The sequence below is a fragment of the Myodes glareolus genome, chromosome 5 (assembly GCF_982192425.1).
Source record: "Myodes glareolus chromosome 5, mMyoGla1.1, whole genome shotgun sequence".
In the NCBI taxonomy this organism is placed as follows: Eukaryota; Metazoa; Chordata; class Mammalia; order Rodentia; family Cricetidae; genus Myodes; species Myodes glareolus.
This window is the reverse complement of record NC_142030.1, coordinates 13,418,280-13,434,353: the sequence shown is the minus strand read 5'-3', so window position 1 is coordinate 13,434,353 and position 16,074 is coordinate 13,418,280. Positions and strand designations below refer to the sequence as shown.

Sequence of the window (16,074 nt, the reverse complement as noted above, 5' to 3'; positions counted from 1 at the left end):
AGAAAGCAAATTAATAGAAATGGGTTGTTTTAAGTTGTAGGAGCTAGTTAGAAACAAGCCTAAACTATTGGCCAAATTTTCATAATTAATAATAAGTCTCCATGTGGTTATTTGGGAGCTGGTAGGCAGAACAGAAAAATCTGTCTACACACACACACACACCATATTCTAGATAATATTTCCTTAGCACAAAAGTATCTTTTCTGTAATTTTTCCCGGGGAATTACTTCTTGCTGGAAACACTCAAAACTCTGTAACTTTCGGAACAAGTGCTCCACAAGTCTATGCAAGGTGACCCCATTACCCACTTACCTGGATGCCAACTACATATTCTCTAATGCCAATAGACTGAGTTTATATTTCTTTGGCTGTTAAAATACATATCTTCCCATGTGCCTCCAAACCAGTTGGAATTCTATATTCCATTATAGTCTTCTTATCATCTCTTTGGATCATGACTAATTCAGATGATATCAGAATGTTTCCTGGCTTTGGCACATGGGTTTTGCTATTTGATCCATCATCCAATCTTGTTTACTAACAACATAGATATAGTTCCAAGTGCCACTTCACTAGAAGTGAGTGTATACCATCTGCTTCATAGTGGAAAATTGCACATATGGAGAAGGATATATACCCAAGAGAAACTATCCAGATGTTCCCAGAGCAGCAGCAGGTGGAATGTCCTGTAGACACCACACTTCTGATGACAATCCCCAATACACCCACAGAAGATGGCATGATTGTAATGGCATTGTGTGCCTTTTCCTGGGGAAGTGTAAACAAATGTCTGTTTGCCTCAGACCACATACCACAGAAACAATTTCTCCCAAATCTAGCTTAATCAGTGGGTTCACTGAAGTTATGGGTTACAGGCTAATTATTGGAGCATAGATGAATCAAAAACATCTATGTCACCAAAAAGTCCACCCTAGCATAGGTGGCAACTATGCTAACATTGCAGGCACCTTGTCTCTTCAGTCTCTCCCACCCAGCAAGAGCTTTTTCTGATATAACCTTGTAGGGAGCCTTGTGAATCTTCTAAGTTTCAGGAAGTTCCTGACACTTGTGACTTACTTTACTCTCTGGGCCTTCTAAAGTTTAGTTCATTTCCTCAGTATGAAGGAATATTTCTCTAGAAAGGAGTGTTCAATTTGAAAGAAATAGTTATACAATAGGAATACATCTAACGAGAATCTTAAACATGCTTCATAATGTCTCCTCACGTAGATAAAGAGGCCATAAGTCCTCCAATCATGTTGCTCAAACACAGAAACTCCTTTGTCAGTGAAACAACACTGGGAGACCTGTCACATTCAATATAATCGAGACTTTTGACTTTTCAAATTACTTGAAGCTACCTTGAATGGCTGCTGAGAAATCAAAGCAAAAGTCAAAAGAATGGCATAGAAAATCCACGTCCTCTCTGACTTGTAAGGTGGCCCAGAAGCCACGCAACTAGTTAGCAGGCCATGTGGTGTCAAGTTATCAGTTGCTTTCAAAGATGGCATTTATTTGGCTAAATGAAAAGAAACTTCGGTGTTAGGTGGAAACCTGGCCCATCCTGGTGAGCAAAGGGAGCCCGAAGAAGTGTAGCTGTCCCCTGCTCACCCGCTTTCTGCCGTCTGCCCTGTGCTCATTCATTTCTGACCCTGCCTTCTCATCTTCGGAAGGATTTCAAAGCATCCCTCTGTTGCAGGGGAGGGCCTGCTGTTTGTCCCGCAGCCCAGCTAACTTACACACAGAAACTGTATTAATTAAAACACCGCTTGGCCATTAGCTCTAATGTTTTATAGGCTAACTTTTACATCTTAATTTAGCCCATTTTTATTAATCTATGTATTGCCACGTGGCTGTGGCTTACCGGAGATTTTAACTGGCGTCCATATATCCGGCAGAGGATCTATGGCTTTTCTGACTCTGTTCTTCTTCCTCCCAGCATTTAGTTTTGTTTTCTCTGTCTACCTAACTGGGCCAATGCAGTTTCTTTATTCATTAACCAATGAAAGCAACACACAAACAGAAGGAATTCCTACACCATCCCTCCAGCCAGGTGGCTCCCACAGTCGTCCCCCCCCCCCCCACCACATCCATCACTGTTCCTGTCACACCCAGAGCTCATGGGTAAGCACAGAGGAAAGTGACAAATTGACCCATGAGAACCCATGTTCTGGGCCTACCACGGCCTCCTTCTCATTTAGTCCAGGCATATGCCTGTCTGGAGATGGAGTCTGGTTAAAAATAAAGAGTTTTAGAAACAAATTCACATTTCCTCACAAACATGTAAGGTACAGGACAGTTCTCCCCTCTGTCTCTGGGGTTCAGGTTCACAGCTGGGGGCTCTGTGGAGCTGCTCCCCTCACTCTTCACCTGACCCTTTGCAGTCCAGAGCAGAGCAACGACGACCTGGTGATGGAGATCCTCTCTGACATAATGGTGCAGCTGCCCCTGACAGTGGAGAACGAGGAGGCCTCGGGGCCTGAGAGTCAGTGCACATTCAAGTTCATCATATCAGGTTCAATGTGGAAGAAACTTCAGAGCAGTGTTGGAGGTGAGTGGCGGCCCTGGGCTTCTCCTGCTGCAGCCTCATCAGCAAAGACTCTGACCTGGAGGAAGGTCGAGGGTCTCCCCAGAGAGAAGTGAGGTGGCACAGAGAGAAAAACAGGGCTGCAGAGTGAGGGAAGAGGAAGTGCAAAGGTACCAAGACCAAAGTGAAGCAGCAGCCATCATAGCAGACATAGCATAGAGCTCTGCTGGGGCCGCTGCCCGCTGCCCGCTGCCGCTCTCCCCACCCTCCGGCCTCCGGGTGGTACTTAGGACAGTGAGATGTAGAAAGGTGCAGTCAGGCCAGCTCTGAGGAGATGTTAAATACGTGGATTGGGAGAATTTTCCAAGTTAAATTTTAACATTCATATTTCCTTTTTTTTTAACTTTTATTTCTGTTTGTATGTTGGTGGGGCATGCACTGGAGCCCAAGAAGACAGAGGTTTCAGATTCTTTGGAGCTGGAGTTGCACCCAGTTGTTAGCCATGACATGGGTGCTGGAAATCAAATTCAGGTCCTCTGCAAGAGCAAAGAGCATTTACGTGCTCTTAACCACTGAGTCGTCTCTCCAGTCCTATAGTCTCTTTCCAAAATTCATTTTAGAGTCAAACACTGAACAACAGCTTCCCAAAATGCACAGTGATGGCACAGTCAGTGTCAGCACAGGCAACCGTGGTCCCAGTAAGGGATGTGATCCCTTACTGACTATGTGTCTGTTTGGGCAAGTACACTGACCCTGGCACAGAGGGGAAATCCTAGGGTGCATCTCTCAGAAAGCTAAATCTAGCCTTCTGTTCTGCCTGCAAGTTTAATATGTATAAAAATAGGGTCTCACTAAGGAGCCCTGGCTGGTCTGGAACTCAGAGATCTGCCTGACTCTGCTTCATGAGAGCCGGAACTAAAGATGTGCATCATCACATCCAGTTGTTTTACAAGATTCTAGTGGTTTAACGCGTCCAAGGGAGAGCACATACTTTGTGACACATAAATACTGCATGAATTTCAAACTTGAGTGCTCATACCTAAAGCTTTCTTTTGGTTTATTTGAGACAAGGTCTCACTATGTAGCTCTAGCTGTCCTGGAACCCACACTGTAGACCAGGCTGGCCTTGAACTCGCATAAATCCGCCTGCCTCTGCCTCCCGAGTACAGGGATTAAAGGTGTTCACCACCGCACCACCATGACTCTCCTGAGACACAACTGGTGTTTCCTGATTTGCATGTCAGGTGTAGTGACACTTGCTATGAGTCATAACAACAGGCAGGAAGGTTGACTAAAAACACTAAAATATTTGCTATCTATGCCTCTAGAAAATGTCTACCAACCATGGTCAAAATACACGGACTTCCTTCAACTTTACCGCCAGTATCCTTCTTCCCTGGAAACATCACATTTTCCTTTTTTTCTTTTTATTCAGGCTATGATCCCCTTATCCACTGCATCCTGATAACCTTTCTGGACCAAGAAATAGAGCGTTTCAATAAGTTATTATCTGTCATACATAAATCTTTAAAGGATCTTCAACTTGCCATAAAAGGAGAGGGCATCCTCACTCAGGATCTGGAAGAGATCTACGACTCTTTCCTTAGAGTCAGGGTGCCCAGGCTGTGGCAGGTAAGCAGCCATGCTTTTTGCCTCTAGCCTGAGAGAAATGTCAGTGCTCCACAGTGACCAAGTTACCTGGCATGAGGAGACGGTGTGTGACCGCTGTGCTGATGCGCTCTGGGCCAGGCGTGAGTGAGTACGACCAGTTAGAAGGCAGTGTGGCAGTTCTGCCCAAATTTATCTTCAAGGTATCTGCCACAAAGCTGTAACAGTATAAATCTGAAAACAGCCTGGCTATCCATGAAGGGGATTCTGGTTACATGAACTAAGGTCTGACCACAGGATGAGACATGTGTGCACAGGTCACAAAGACCTCCACAAGGTCTTGCTAAAGTGTTGAAAGCGTCAGAAGAATATGGAGGCATATGTTTGCTTAAAAAACATGCATGTCTTAGTTTCAAGAAACACAGAAGTTGTAGAAGGAAAAGCAGATCTCAGTTACCTCAAGCCGTGTCTTCACGGGCCGTGTGTGGAGGAAGGCATTGGTTTTAACCTTTGTTTTGTAGCATTTCGGTCTGCTATTCAGTCTTATTCATATTTTCAGTTAGTATAAAATTTCAAATGTCTGCAAAGGCTGTAAGCTACATATCCTTAGAGAACAAGAAAATATTACGAACGGCTGCCACCAACATAAACAGTGCTGACAGATGCTGCATGGGTGGACCCTGAAAATTGAGGCTCCCTACACTCTGTAGGAGGTCATCTCAAAAGCCCCATAGTTGTGACTCATTGCAACAAGGCATCCATAACAGACAAACCCCACAGAGCTGCTGCCTCCAGCTGCAGGGACCAGAGAACTAAGCGGCACAGGCAAAAAGACCAGGATCTGTTTGGTTGGTTTTTACTTTAGAGATGAAACTAATGCTTAAGGTGACTGCTGTATTGGCTGCCAGCTCAGGAACTAGTTATTGAATGTGCACCTAAGATAGGAATATATAGACATATGGTTGTGTGAATTGCAGGGCAATACAGTACTTCAAAAAAAAAGTATGCAGAAAAAAATAGGGGTTAAAGGCATCAACGACAATGAATACTTTAAAAATTGAATAGTGGAAAGTTGAAATGTGACATCTGTAGATTTCATACAGGTAGCTGGCAGGACTTCAGAGTTGGCAGGATTTCTGGGCTCAGTGGCCTTAACAGATATGGATTGGAAGGGCCCAGGGGGCTTCATGACTGGCCAAGAAAGCCACCTAGGAGAAAGCTGAGTTCGTCAGTGCCAGTCCCTTGAGAGCTCGGACACAGCTGCAGAAGGCTGCATGGCTGCATGCTGACAATTGAGCTCAGCTACCTGGGAATGTCAGCTCGGACAAGCAATAAGGTGGAAATGGGAGGTGCGTGAGGCTACTGAGAACTTCAGGCAGAACTTCGTGTAGTCAGCCTGGAAGAAACAGTGGGGCCACCAGGAGTCAGGGCGGAGAGAAGAAAGGGCTGGAAGGGCCCAGGCAACAGCTGTCACCTCAGAGAGCAGAGCCAGTGGGTGGGATCTGAAAGGAAGTCGGCAGGGAGCTGGGTGCCCTGGGGTGGGGTGAGATCAATAGCATAGAAGGCAGGGACCACTGATTCTAATGAGGACGGAAGAGGGGACGGGAGGCCATGATCTCCAGCCAGACACCTACTGTCAAGAGAAGATGGAGACGGCTGAGGACAAGCCCCACTCCCTTCATCCCTTGCTGTTTGAGGGCTTGTGAAGGGAATTAGAGACTGGACAGTGGAGGCCGCAAGCAGAAAGGAACACTCTAGTCAGGAGGCTGCGCCAGCTCTGCTGGGCTGAAGGAAAGGACCGCCCAGTAGGTGATGCTTGTAACTTGCACCAGGCAGCCTGGGAAGTCCAACTGGCTAAAACCCAGGGTCCCCATGAAGACAATGTCCAGAGAAGGGAGAAGAGGGGAGAGGTAAAGGTTGAAGGGTACTAAACTCCCATGACCAGGACAGGCCCTGCCAGTTAAGGTGATATGATTTCCTTGGTACTCCTTTTCAGACATCACTGGGTTTTCTGCTGGAAAATGGCATCTCCTGCCAAGGTGTTTCTCCCTGGCAGAAATGTGCCTAGTGACCTCTAGACAAGATTTACAAAAATGACACGCCTCTCCCTCAATTTGCAGAAGAATGCCTACAGGTCCTGCAAGCCCCTGAGCTTCTGGGTGAGCAACCTCATCCAGCGGGTGAACTTCTTCAACACCTGGGCCAAAGTGGCCTACACTGCCATACACCATCGGTAAGTGCAAGAGCCAAAACTGCTTCCCGTCCCTTCCCCGCTTCGGTGGAGCTTAGCAGTTCACCTTTCTATACCACCTCGGTCTCTTGGGGTTCTTGTTTCTCACCGTCTCCTTCTGGGATGATAAAACAGAGACCTCAAAGTTGGGGTCCCATGCAAAGTCTCCTCATGCTGAGAGCTGGAAATACCCAGCTTGTGTATTTTCCTGCTATTCCACACCATGCCTAGAAAACTGGCCAGGGAGACTGCGGAATAACGTCTGAAAAACATAGTTGCGACTCCCTGACCCCGTTGTCATGGTGGCCCTGTGATGGAAGGTGGGTGCTGACCTTGTCACCATGCTGGTTCAGAAAGGAGTAAGCCACAGCAAGGAAATGGTTTACCCAAAGTGTCCCGGCTAGAACACAGAGGCATCGCCATGCAAACTCAGAAGTTCTCTGTCTAGCCTATGCCAGCTGTCTCCTGTGCCCCATGGCACATGAGTGTCAGCCATGGGCAAAGTCTGCAACTCAGAAACAAATGCTAAGATTCCTCAAGGCCCAGTCAGGCATTTCCAAATCCATGGCTTCCACAATCTACCCTTCCTTTCCCCTAAGAGGTCTCAAACTGCCCAATGTCCATCAAAGTATCAAACAAAGAGGTTGATGTAGGCTGGGGTGAGTAGTGAGAGCTGCATCCTGGAGGGCTGGAGGCGGCTGCCAGGCCACTTGAGGGGGAACAGCTACTGACTATGTCCTCGACTGCCCTGCCCTGCCACTGGTGTCTCACCAGGTATATGACATTTATCTCGATCTGGAAACAGCCTAGTTCAGCCAACCAGAAATCCAGATATCCCACTGACTCTGCAAGTCATTTCGTTGAAGGCTTCCCCACAAGATACTGGCTCCCCGCTTTCTTCTCTCCACATGGTGAGTGCTGGTGCCCAGGGCACACCCACGTCTGGCTCCACCACTGGGCCTGAAGACGCACCCGCCCCTGTGGGACCTGAGCCTATTCTGCCCCCACCTCTTCTCCTTATCCATCATCCACACACCCAAGGCCCCACTAGGCCTTTCTCATCCCTAAGTCACAGGTTCTATGGTATCAAAGATGTAGAACTAAGACTCCTCCCTAAGGCCTACACAAGAGGAAATATTACACCTCGGACACTCATTTATTAAAAAGAATTGATGGCAAAATGTCTGCTGTACCTTACGTGTTCAGCACTAATAGCGGGAAAGGTAGGCACCAAGTGGGCTATGTGACAGCAGTAGGGAGCCAAGACCCATGGGGGCCTGAGAAGCCACCGCAGATGAGCTCCGCCAGAGCAGGAACAGGGAGGTTGGTTTTGTTGTTGTTTTCTGTTGCATCCCTAGTACCTAATTTGTCCAACACCAGCATCGCTCACTGTCAGTCAATACTTGAAGAATGAATGACTTTCCATATGAGCCTGAGTTAACCAACACTTAGTACACAGAACAGGGAGACCATAACTGATGGCCAGAGACGGTCTCTAAGCAAAGGGCTTCTGAGGTGACGTGAAGCCTGTTAACTGGAGTGGGCCAGGAGAGAGAGAACAACATTCACACGGTAAACAGGCTGCCAGCCCTGTTCTGTTCATACAGGGTTGGAGGGTTGTTGCTGTAATTATCTGTATGTCCAGCTAGGAAAAACATGGCACAGAGAAGTTAGCACCTTGCCTGCGGACCTGGAGAGAGAGGGCTCACTCTTAATTCCCAGCACTGACATGGCGTTTCACAACCTCCTGTCACTCCAATTTCAAGGCACCTAATCTGACCTCTACAGGCACCAAGCACACACGTGGTACACAGACATATATGAAAGCAAAACATTCGCACATAAAATGAAAAGTCTAATAGGAAAAAAATTTAAAAATGGGGAGAAGAAAGAAAGAAATTCGCCCAAAGTCATACAACTAATAGTAGCATGGAGGACTCTGAGGGAACCATCCGGGTGACCAGATTTTGAATGTAGCCTGACTTAAGAGTCAAATGTCGGGGGCTGGAGAGATGGCTCAGAGGTTAAGAAAACCGACTGCTGTTCCAGAGGTCCTGAGTTCAATTCCCAGCAACCACATGGTGACTCACACCCATCTATAATGAGATCTAGTGCCCAGAATACTATATACTATATATAAATAAATAAATTTTAAAAAAAAAGAGTCAAATGTTCAACCAAGAACAGACACAGGCCCACAGACAGCAGACACTGGGAGAAGCTAGAGAGATGACTGCAGGGGAGGCAGCAGAGAATTGCTGCAGTGAAGAGTTGGTGGGTTCACAGACACCCACTGTGACAGGGAAGTGGTGATTGGTAGGTCAGAAAGGTTCATGCTTGGTCTCGACCACAGGGAAATCCTTCCTCCAGTCAAAAGCTGACCGTCGCTGTGGCAGGGGGTCATGGAATAGGAGAGAAGGGGACAGATAAAAGGAAAGTCAGGAGGAAGAAGCATCTAGCCTCCGTTTGAGACGACGGGGCAGAGAACAGGCAGAGCTCAGGAGGATTCAAGGCCGCCCCTGGCTTGGAAAGCCGAGGTCACTGAAATGGGAACACAAGGAGAGGCCCACAGACCCCACAAAAGAATTGTCCTTTGTCCGTACCCTCCCTCTATGTTACATGGGACAAAATTGCAACAGGCAGATTAGCAAGCCCAGAATAAGAGGAACTTCTCTTTCCCCTGCTCATCAGTATGACATGGTCGGAGGAAGTCTGGCACCCTGGGTCGCATACTCACCTGTCTATGACCTATCTATCTCTGCTACCAAGATTACACTATCATCACCGGTACAATCATCAGTCCCGGTGAGATCAGAAGAGGCTCAGGTCCCAGCACTGGAAACACAAAGGGAACAGGGAGATAGACTACAGAAATAGCCCAGGCCTGAGAGTGTGGTGGCTAGTCCCTCCTATCCTCCATCTCACCCCATGGTGTGTGACACTGTTCTTAGGGAAGTCAACAAAGATTAGCCACACTAGATAGATAGGGGACCAACCAAAATAATGACGCCATCAAAGTCCATCTCAGTGAAAAAGTGTAGTAGGATTACTTCCCACTGCATCACCGAGGCCCACCCCAGCACGGGTGACAGCTCATGAAAGCTGGAACCCTGAAGCTAACTGGAAAGCCAGCAGGCAGCTCAGCAAGCTGGAGAGTCTTTCCCAGGAAGTCCAGCATGCCCAAGAGCATCTCTCAGCAGTCCTTACAGTTTATTTACACTTGGGGAGAGAAGGACCTGGTGAAACTGGTCAGTTTCAGAAACATCCTGAAGCTTTTGGATTGCTTACTTCCTGAGTTTTATGGAGCTTCCCTGTGGGATGCAATACTTCACCTCTCTTGAGAACATTCTGCATATTTCCAAGCTTCCCCCTAAAAGGGAATGTTTTATCTAGGAATAAACCAATACACAGCCTCCCGTTACCCTTCCTTCCTGGCTCCTCCTCCATCTCCATGCGGCAGTCATGATGCCCACCCACAGGAAACCAGAGGCTTACCAGAAACTTAGCACTGTTTTTCTTCACAGCCTTTCTTACTGCTGTGCTCCAAGACTATGGAAGGGCCCAGAGAATCTCCATGGACACTCTGACTTTCTCTCACAAAGTGATCCACAGAGCCAGCACTGTGCAGGACGATGAATTTTCTAAACTTCTCCAGAAGAGGTTCAACATAGTCAGGAGAGCCTTCCAGGTACTGGTGCCGAGGTGACTGGAAAGCGTCCAGTCTCCATTTTATGACTAACGGGATGGCTTGGTTAGTCATTCAGATCAAATTTAACTGTTCATAGTGCCGTGAGTTCCTCGTGATTTTGAATCTTCATGTCTACATGTGGTTTTTGTGCCAGCACCATGCTGGCTTCCTCACCATGGCTAGGTAGAATAGGCTGAGTTAATGTTATATGTCAAGTTATGTTCTTTCTGCTTAGAACTGCTTTAGCTATCTGTGATCTTTAGTATTTCCACAAAAATTTTAGAATTTTTTTCTACTTCTGTGAAGATTATCATTGGAATTTTGGTAGAAATTGTATTGAATCTGAATACAATTGCTTTTGGTGATAAGCATTTCGCACACTGTCAGTACAGGAGCAGAGAGTCTTCCCATCATCTGATGTCTCCAATTGTTTTTCAACATCTTAAAATTTTCCTAATAGAAGTCTTTTACCTCCACGGCTAGGTTTATTCCCAGATTCTTTATGTCTTCAGTTATTGTAAATAGGATATTTTTCCTGATATTTTTATCAGCAAGTTCAGTTTTGATGTATATAGAACCCACTAATTTGAGTGGGAGATTGGTTTTATGTTTTTTTGCTTGTTTTTTGAGCAGGGTCTCAATATGTAGCTCTGGCTGTACCAGAACTCAAACTCTGTAGACCAGGCTGGCCTGGAACTTAGACATCCGCCTGCCTCTGCCTCCTGAGTGCTGGGATTAAAGGTGTGCGCCGCCACACTAAAAGCTACTGGTGGATTTTCTAAATGTTGACTTTGTTTCCTGCTACTCTATTGAAAGCTTTTTGCTGAAGTCCATCAGGTCTTTCAAGAAGGAAATAATTTTATCTGCCAGAAGGAATGATGTCCTGGTTAGTTTTTTGTCAGCTCGACACAAGGCCAAGTTATCTGAAAAGAAACCTCAATGGAGAAAATGCCTCCATCAGGTTGCTTGCAGGCAAGTCTATAGGGCATTGTTTTGACTAAGGAATGCTGTGGAGGTTCCAGCTCCTGGGGGAAGTGCTACCTCTGGGCAGATGATCCTGGTTGTATAAGAAGGGCTGAGCAAGCCTTGGGGTGCAGGCCAGGGAATAGTATTATTCCATGGCCTCTACTTCAGTTCCTGCCTCCAGGTTCCTACCCTGCTTGAGCTGTCTTGGCTTCCTTCAGTGGACCGTGATCCGGGATATTTAAGCTAAGTAAATCTTTTTCTCCCCAAATTGCTTTTAGTCATGGTCTTTAACACGGCAACAGAGATCTGCCTAAGAAAGTTTTACTTCCTTCCTGATTTATCTCTTTTACACCTTTTTCTTGTATTCTTGAATACTTTATTCAATATGAGTGAAGATGAACACTCTTGTGCCAAGAAAAAGTGCTGTTTTTACGTCTCTAGCATAACGTTGGCTATAAGCTTGTAGATCACCTTTATTATAAGGAGGAAGGCTCTTTCTTTCCCTAGTTAGCTCAGGACCTTTATCATGTGTGATTTATCGTTACATTTATTAATTACATTTTTATTGATTTGTATGTTATTGTGTAACATCTTATTCTTTTGGTTTTTTGAGAGGCCCGCCACCCAGCTCCCAAATCACACACAGAGGCATATCCTTAGTTATGAATGACTGGCCTTAGCTTTTCTTAAATTACCCTGTCTACCTTTTGCCTCTGGGCTTTAATCTCTCTATCTATACCTTCCCTCCCTCCCTCCCCCCCATCTTCTCTCCATGACTGGCTGGGGGGCTAGGCCCTGATGTCCTCCTCTCCTTGTTCTCTTGCTCCACTTTCTCTCTCCTCCCAGATTTCTCCTTCTATTTATACTCTGCCTACCAGCCCCGCCTATCCTTGCTCCTGCTTTGCCATTGGCCATTCATCTCTTTATTAGGACCATCAGGTGTTTCAGACAAGCAAAGAATTACAGCTTCAGTTAATCAAGTGCAGCATAATAACACACTGAAAATAATATTCCCAACAGTATGTCAAACCAACCTTGCATCCCTGGGATGAACCAGCTTGGCTGTGATGTATGATCTTAATGAGGTCTTAAAATCAGTTTCCATGTGTTTTGTGAAGATTTCTTGCATCTATGTTCATTTGGGAGAATAATCTGCCGGTTTCTTGTTGTTTTTATTGTTTTTATTCTAGCTCAGGACCAGCCTTGTACTGGCTCCACATAAAGAGCTTGGTAATGTTCCTCCCCCCTCTATCTCATGGAGGCTGACAAGTATCGGTATCAGGTCTTCTTCAAAGCTGGTAGATTTAGCTGCCTATCACTTCTCCAGACTTGTTACTTTGTACTAAGACTTTTAATCAATGCTTTTTTTTCCTCCTGGTTTGCTATGGATGTGTTTAGAGTGAAATATTCTAGCTTTAATTTCTGTAGATCATAGGCACTTAGAAATTTATCCATTTTGTCTACATTTTCTGATTTGTTGGGAGTCTAAGTTTTCAAAGCATTCCCTAATAATCTGGTTTCCATTTGTTAAAATCAACGACAGAATGTGTTGTTGATTTTATTAATTTGCACTTTCTGTTTCTCTTGGTTAATTTGGCTAGTGTTTGGTCAATCTTGTTGAATCTTTCAAAGAACCAGCTGTTGTCTGGTTAATGTTGTGTGTTGGTCTTTGCATCTCATTCACCCTGCTCTGGTTTGTATCATTTGTTGCCATCTGTGAACTTGGGTTTGGCTGCACCTTGCTTTTCCAGAGCTTGGAGGTTATTTATTTAAAATCTGTTTTGTTTTTAACCTAAGTACAAGGAGCTGCAGACTCTCCTGTCAGGACTACTGCCGTCACTGTACCCTAAAGGTTCTTTCTGGTAGGTTATGTTCTCATTTCTATTTTATTCTAGGAATTCTTTAATTTCTCCCTGGGTTTCTTCAATGACCTAGTTTGGTGACTCTCCTGGCTAAATCTTTAAATTTTCCAATTTTCTTGTGCATGTTTTGAATTAAGTTCCATTTGTTTCTTTGGGGACGTTGGCATTTCAGTGCTTCAAGTGTGTTCCAGGATCAAGAGGCTGTCTGCTTCTGGGGTGCTGGGTAGAGTGTCACTCGGTCTGTGGGGTGCGGATGGAGTGTCACTCGGTCTGTGGGGTGCTGGGGTAGAGTGTCACTCGGTCTGTGGGGTGCGGGTGGAGTATCATTCATGCGTTGTTGTGCTGTACATGTCCTCTGATTTGTAATGCTCCTCTTTTTCTTACTCTTTTTGTTCAATTTATGTGAATTTTCATGATGGGTTCTGTTCACTTGAGTTTATGTTCAGGGGAAAGGTTGGCTACAGAAACAACTATGATGGTTTGATACAAGTTAGCTGCAGAAGGTGACACCTAATAAGGTTTGAAAAGAGGAGTCCTAGGGTCCTGGCTAGGGGAAATGTATATGTAATAGTGAAGTGAAGAGAGAGTGAGGTGCACACAGAGGAGGAGATAGACAAGGAATGAAAAGGTCAGCCTACAGGCTAGAAGAGAAGTCGAAAAAATACTGTAGATTTGAGGACAGATGTTAGATGTTAAGTGGAAAGTATGTAAGAAGGTCGTTGCTTCTTTCTGCTTTACCCCAAGAACCACCATCGATTTAGGGTGAAGTAGGATAGCTTTCATTCACTTTTAAATGGCTCTTTGTAGAGTTCCTTACAAACCGTGTTCTTCAGAGAAAAGCCCTACACATCTTAGCCACATTAGCTGTGGTGGCTCACAACTGTGATCCCGGAATTTGGGAAGTGAAGGCAAGAGGATCAGCAGTTCAAGGCATCCTCAATTACATAGCAAATCCCAGGCAAGCCTGGGCTACACGAGACCCTGTCTCAAAAGAATACCAAGGCCAAATCATGGGATTATAACTGGAATCTTGTTATCAAATATACAGATTAACATCTCCCATGATTTATAAGACAACACTAGAACAAGTTCACCGGGTGAAGCTTGTCATTTACCTAAATGGTATGGGGAAAATAAAAAGCACTGTACAATTCCCAAGAAGACTTTTATAGGATAAGTGAAAATACAAATTAATTTCTCGGCATTTAGCTTCCACCTCCAGACATGGTCACAGTCCAGAAAATAGAGTCTAAAAGAGGTCCCTGTGGCCCGTCTACACAACAGTTCCATGCCAATGAGCTGGCCCAGGACAGCAGTTCTCTTGCCTCTGGACTCAGCACACTGGCCAGAGAAGCAGAAAGGCTCCTGCCTTCCCCCCTCAGGTCAGCAGCACAACACACGTACTTTTGGAGCTGTTGGCAGTTTTCTTTCTGAAAGCTCATCAGAAATCTAAATTTATACTCCAAGCTAAAGACTTATTTTCTCTGTATCAATAATATGCTATAGAATTGTTCCCAGCGTTTCTCAATTCCCTTGCTACATAAGAGAGCCCCGTAAGAAAGGCAGGTAGGTTTGAGCACAACTTGCTGACTCCTTTCGTAGTTAGTTGCTTTTTCCCCTCTAAAAAACCTTAGAAATTTTGGAGTCTGGTTTCACCTCAGCATTCAGGGCAACATGAGGCTGGTATGTACTGCAGGGAGGTGGGGGAGGTTGAGGCTCGTGGCTTCTGAAAGAAGCAGCCTGACCCTTTCTCTCTCATCAGGTCCAAGACCACTCTCCCAATGGAGTGTGTATTTTTGGTTTATTCATTGAGGGGGCACGGTGGGATCCTGAACAGGAAGTGCTAGAAGACTCACTACCCGCTGAATTATGCTGTGAATTTCCTGACATTCGCTTTTTGCCAACAAAGGTGATCCCCTAACTTGATAAAGAACTCCCAAATTTCTGAACTCCTGTGATCTCCCGAGGGAAATGCTGAAAAGACTGGTTATCGGCACAGACCAAGTTCTCAGCACAAAGGGGATTTATTTGCCCCAAAGGAAGAGAGGGCAGGGAATAAAAGACAAAGACAGGAAATAGAGGACGAGGGAGAGCGAGAAAGGGGAAGGAGTTTTTGTCCCAGAGGGATAAAGGACTGCCTCTGGATAGAGAAGAGGCAGACATGACACATAGGAAAATGGCAGTTTATAAAGGTACAAGGGGGTTAGGATGGTTTATTTAATTTTAATTGGGAATGTTAATTAGGACACATGAAGGGGGGGGCTTTTGATTGCTGGGCTTCAATACTTTGATAGCTAAACCTTGGCAGTCATCCTCAGGAGATGGAAGTGGCTAAAATAAGCAAGCAGATCTTGGCGGCTCGCTTTAGGAACGTAATCCAATGGGCTTTAGCAAGGGAGAGGGAACAGGGGAGCCAAGGCCTGCCAGAGCCGTGCTCAAGTCATGTTCAGTCTATTAGAGTCCCTTCAAGTGTAAGAATGTACTTCTGACAAAACAGTACGATACCGTAAAGGTCTACAACACGCTAAACTGATGTCCAGCATCACCTCAGCTATCATGTTATCTCTATTGTAACTTCTCTAGATACCATCTCAACATGCAACTGCACTACCATCAGTTTAGTACAAAAACCATATGTAATTCCTAACATACCTACTCTCAGAAATGTGATCTGTCCATTCTCTTAACTGTGATGTGACCAGGATTCTTTCTTTTTAGATTGAAGCATCCCATGCTTCTGACTACACAGACTCAGAACTCCACACTTATGAATGTCCAGTTTTCCAAACACCTGAGAGGTCAAGAAACACTACTGGTTTACCAACAAACTTATTAACATCAGTGCATTTACCAACGAAGAAGCCTCCCAGTCACTGGATCACTATGCAGGTTGCACTGCTGTGTGAAAAGAATGAATGAAATAAATATCCATACCAAACAGTTTACGTTTGGGCTCTAACCCAATACATCAAGACACTCACTTGTGGGGAAGAGCCCTGTAACATCAGCACAGCACATGCGTGGGAGTCTTCATGAGGTAAACAGTGTGTGTGCTGACTTTCAAAGAATACCAGGGCTTCTGCTATGAATATATAGTTGTTTCCAAGGGTTGCAAAACCCACTATAGTTTTCAGGCACTCAGTGTTCTTAAACAAAAACTAAACATGACCAAAAGTAAATGATCCAAAAGAAA

The 16,074-nt window shown here is 45.3% G+C and overlaps 1 protein-coding gene across 1 annotated transcript in view; it reads left to right on the top strand.

The window, feature by feature from the left end:
- Positions 1-15,821, top strand: part of Dnah14 (dynein axonemal heavy chain 14) — a 238,716-nt gene extending 222,895 nt beyond the window's left edge. Inside the window, exons 80-86 of the mRNA XM_048439562.3 lie at positions 2,385-2,551; positions 3,963-4,159; positions 6,256-6,368; positions 7,140-7,276; positions 9,890-10,053; positions 14,644-14,790; positions 15,600-15,821. Coding sequence (XP_048295519.3) covers positions 2,385-2,551; positions 3,963-4,159; positions 6,256-6,368; positions 7,140-7,276; positions 9,890-10,053; positions 14,644-14,790; positions 15,600-15,800 — 1,126 coding nt within the window. The 3' untranslated portion in view covers positions 15,801-15,821. The remainder of the gene's footprint in view (positions 1-2,384; positions 2,552-3,962; positions 4,160-6,255; positions 6,369-7,139; positions 7,277-9,889; positions 10,054-14,643; positions 14,791-15,599) is intronic.
- Positions 15,822-16,074: the final 253 nt, after the last annotated feature.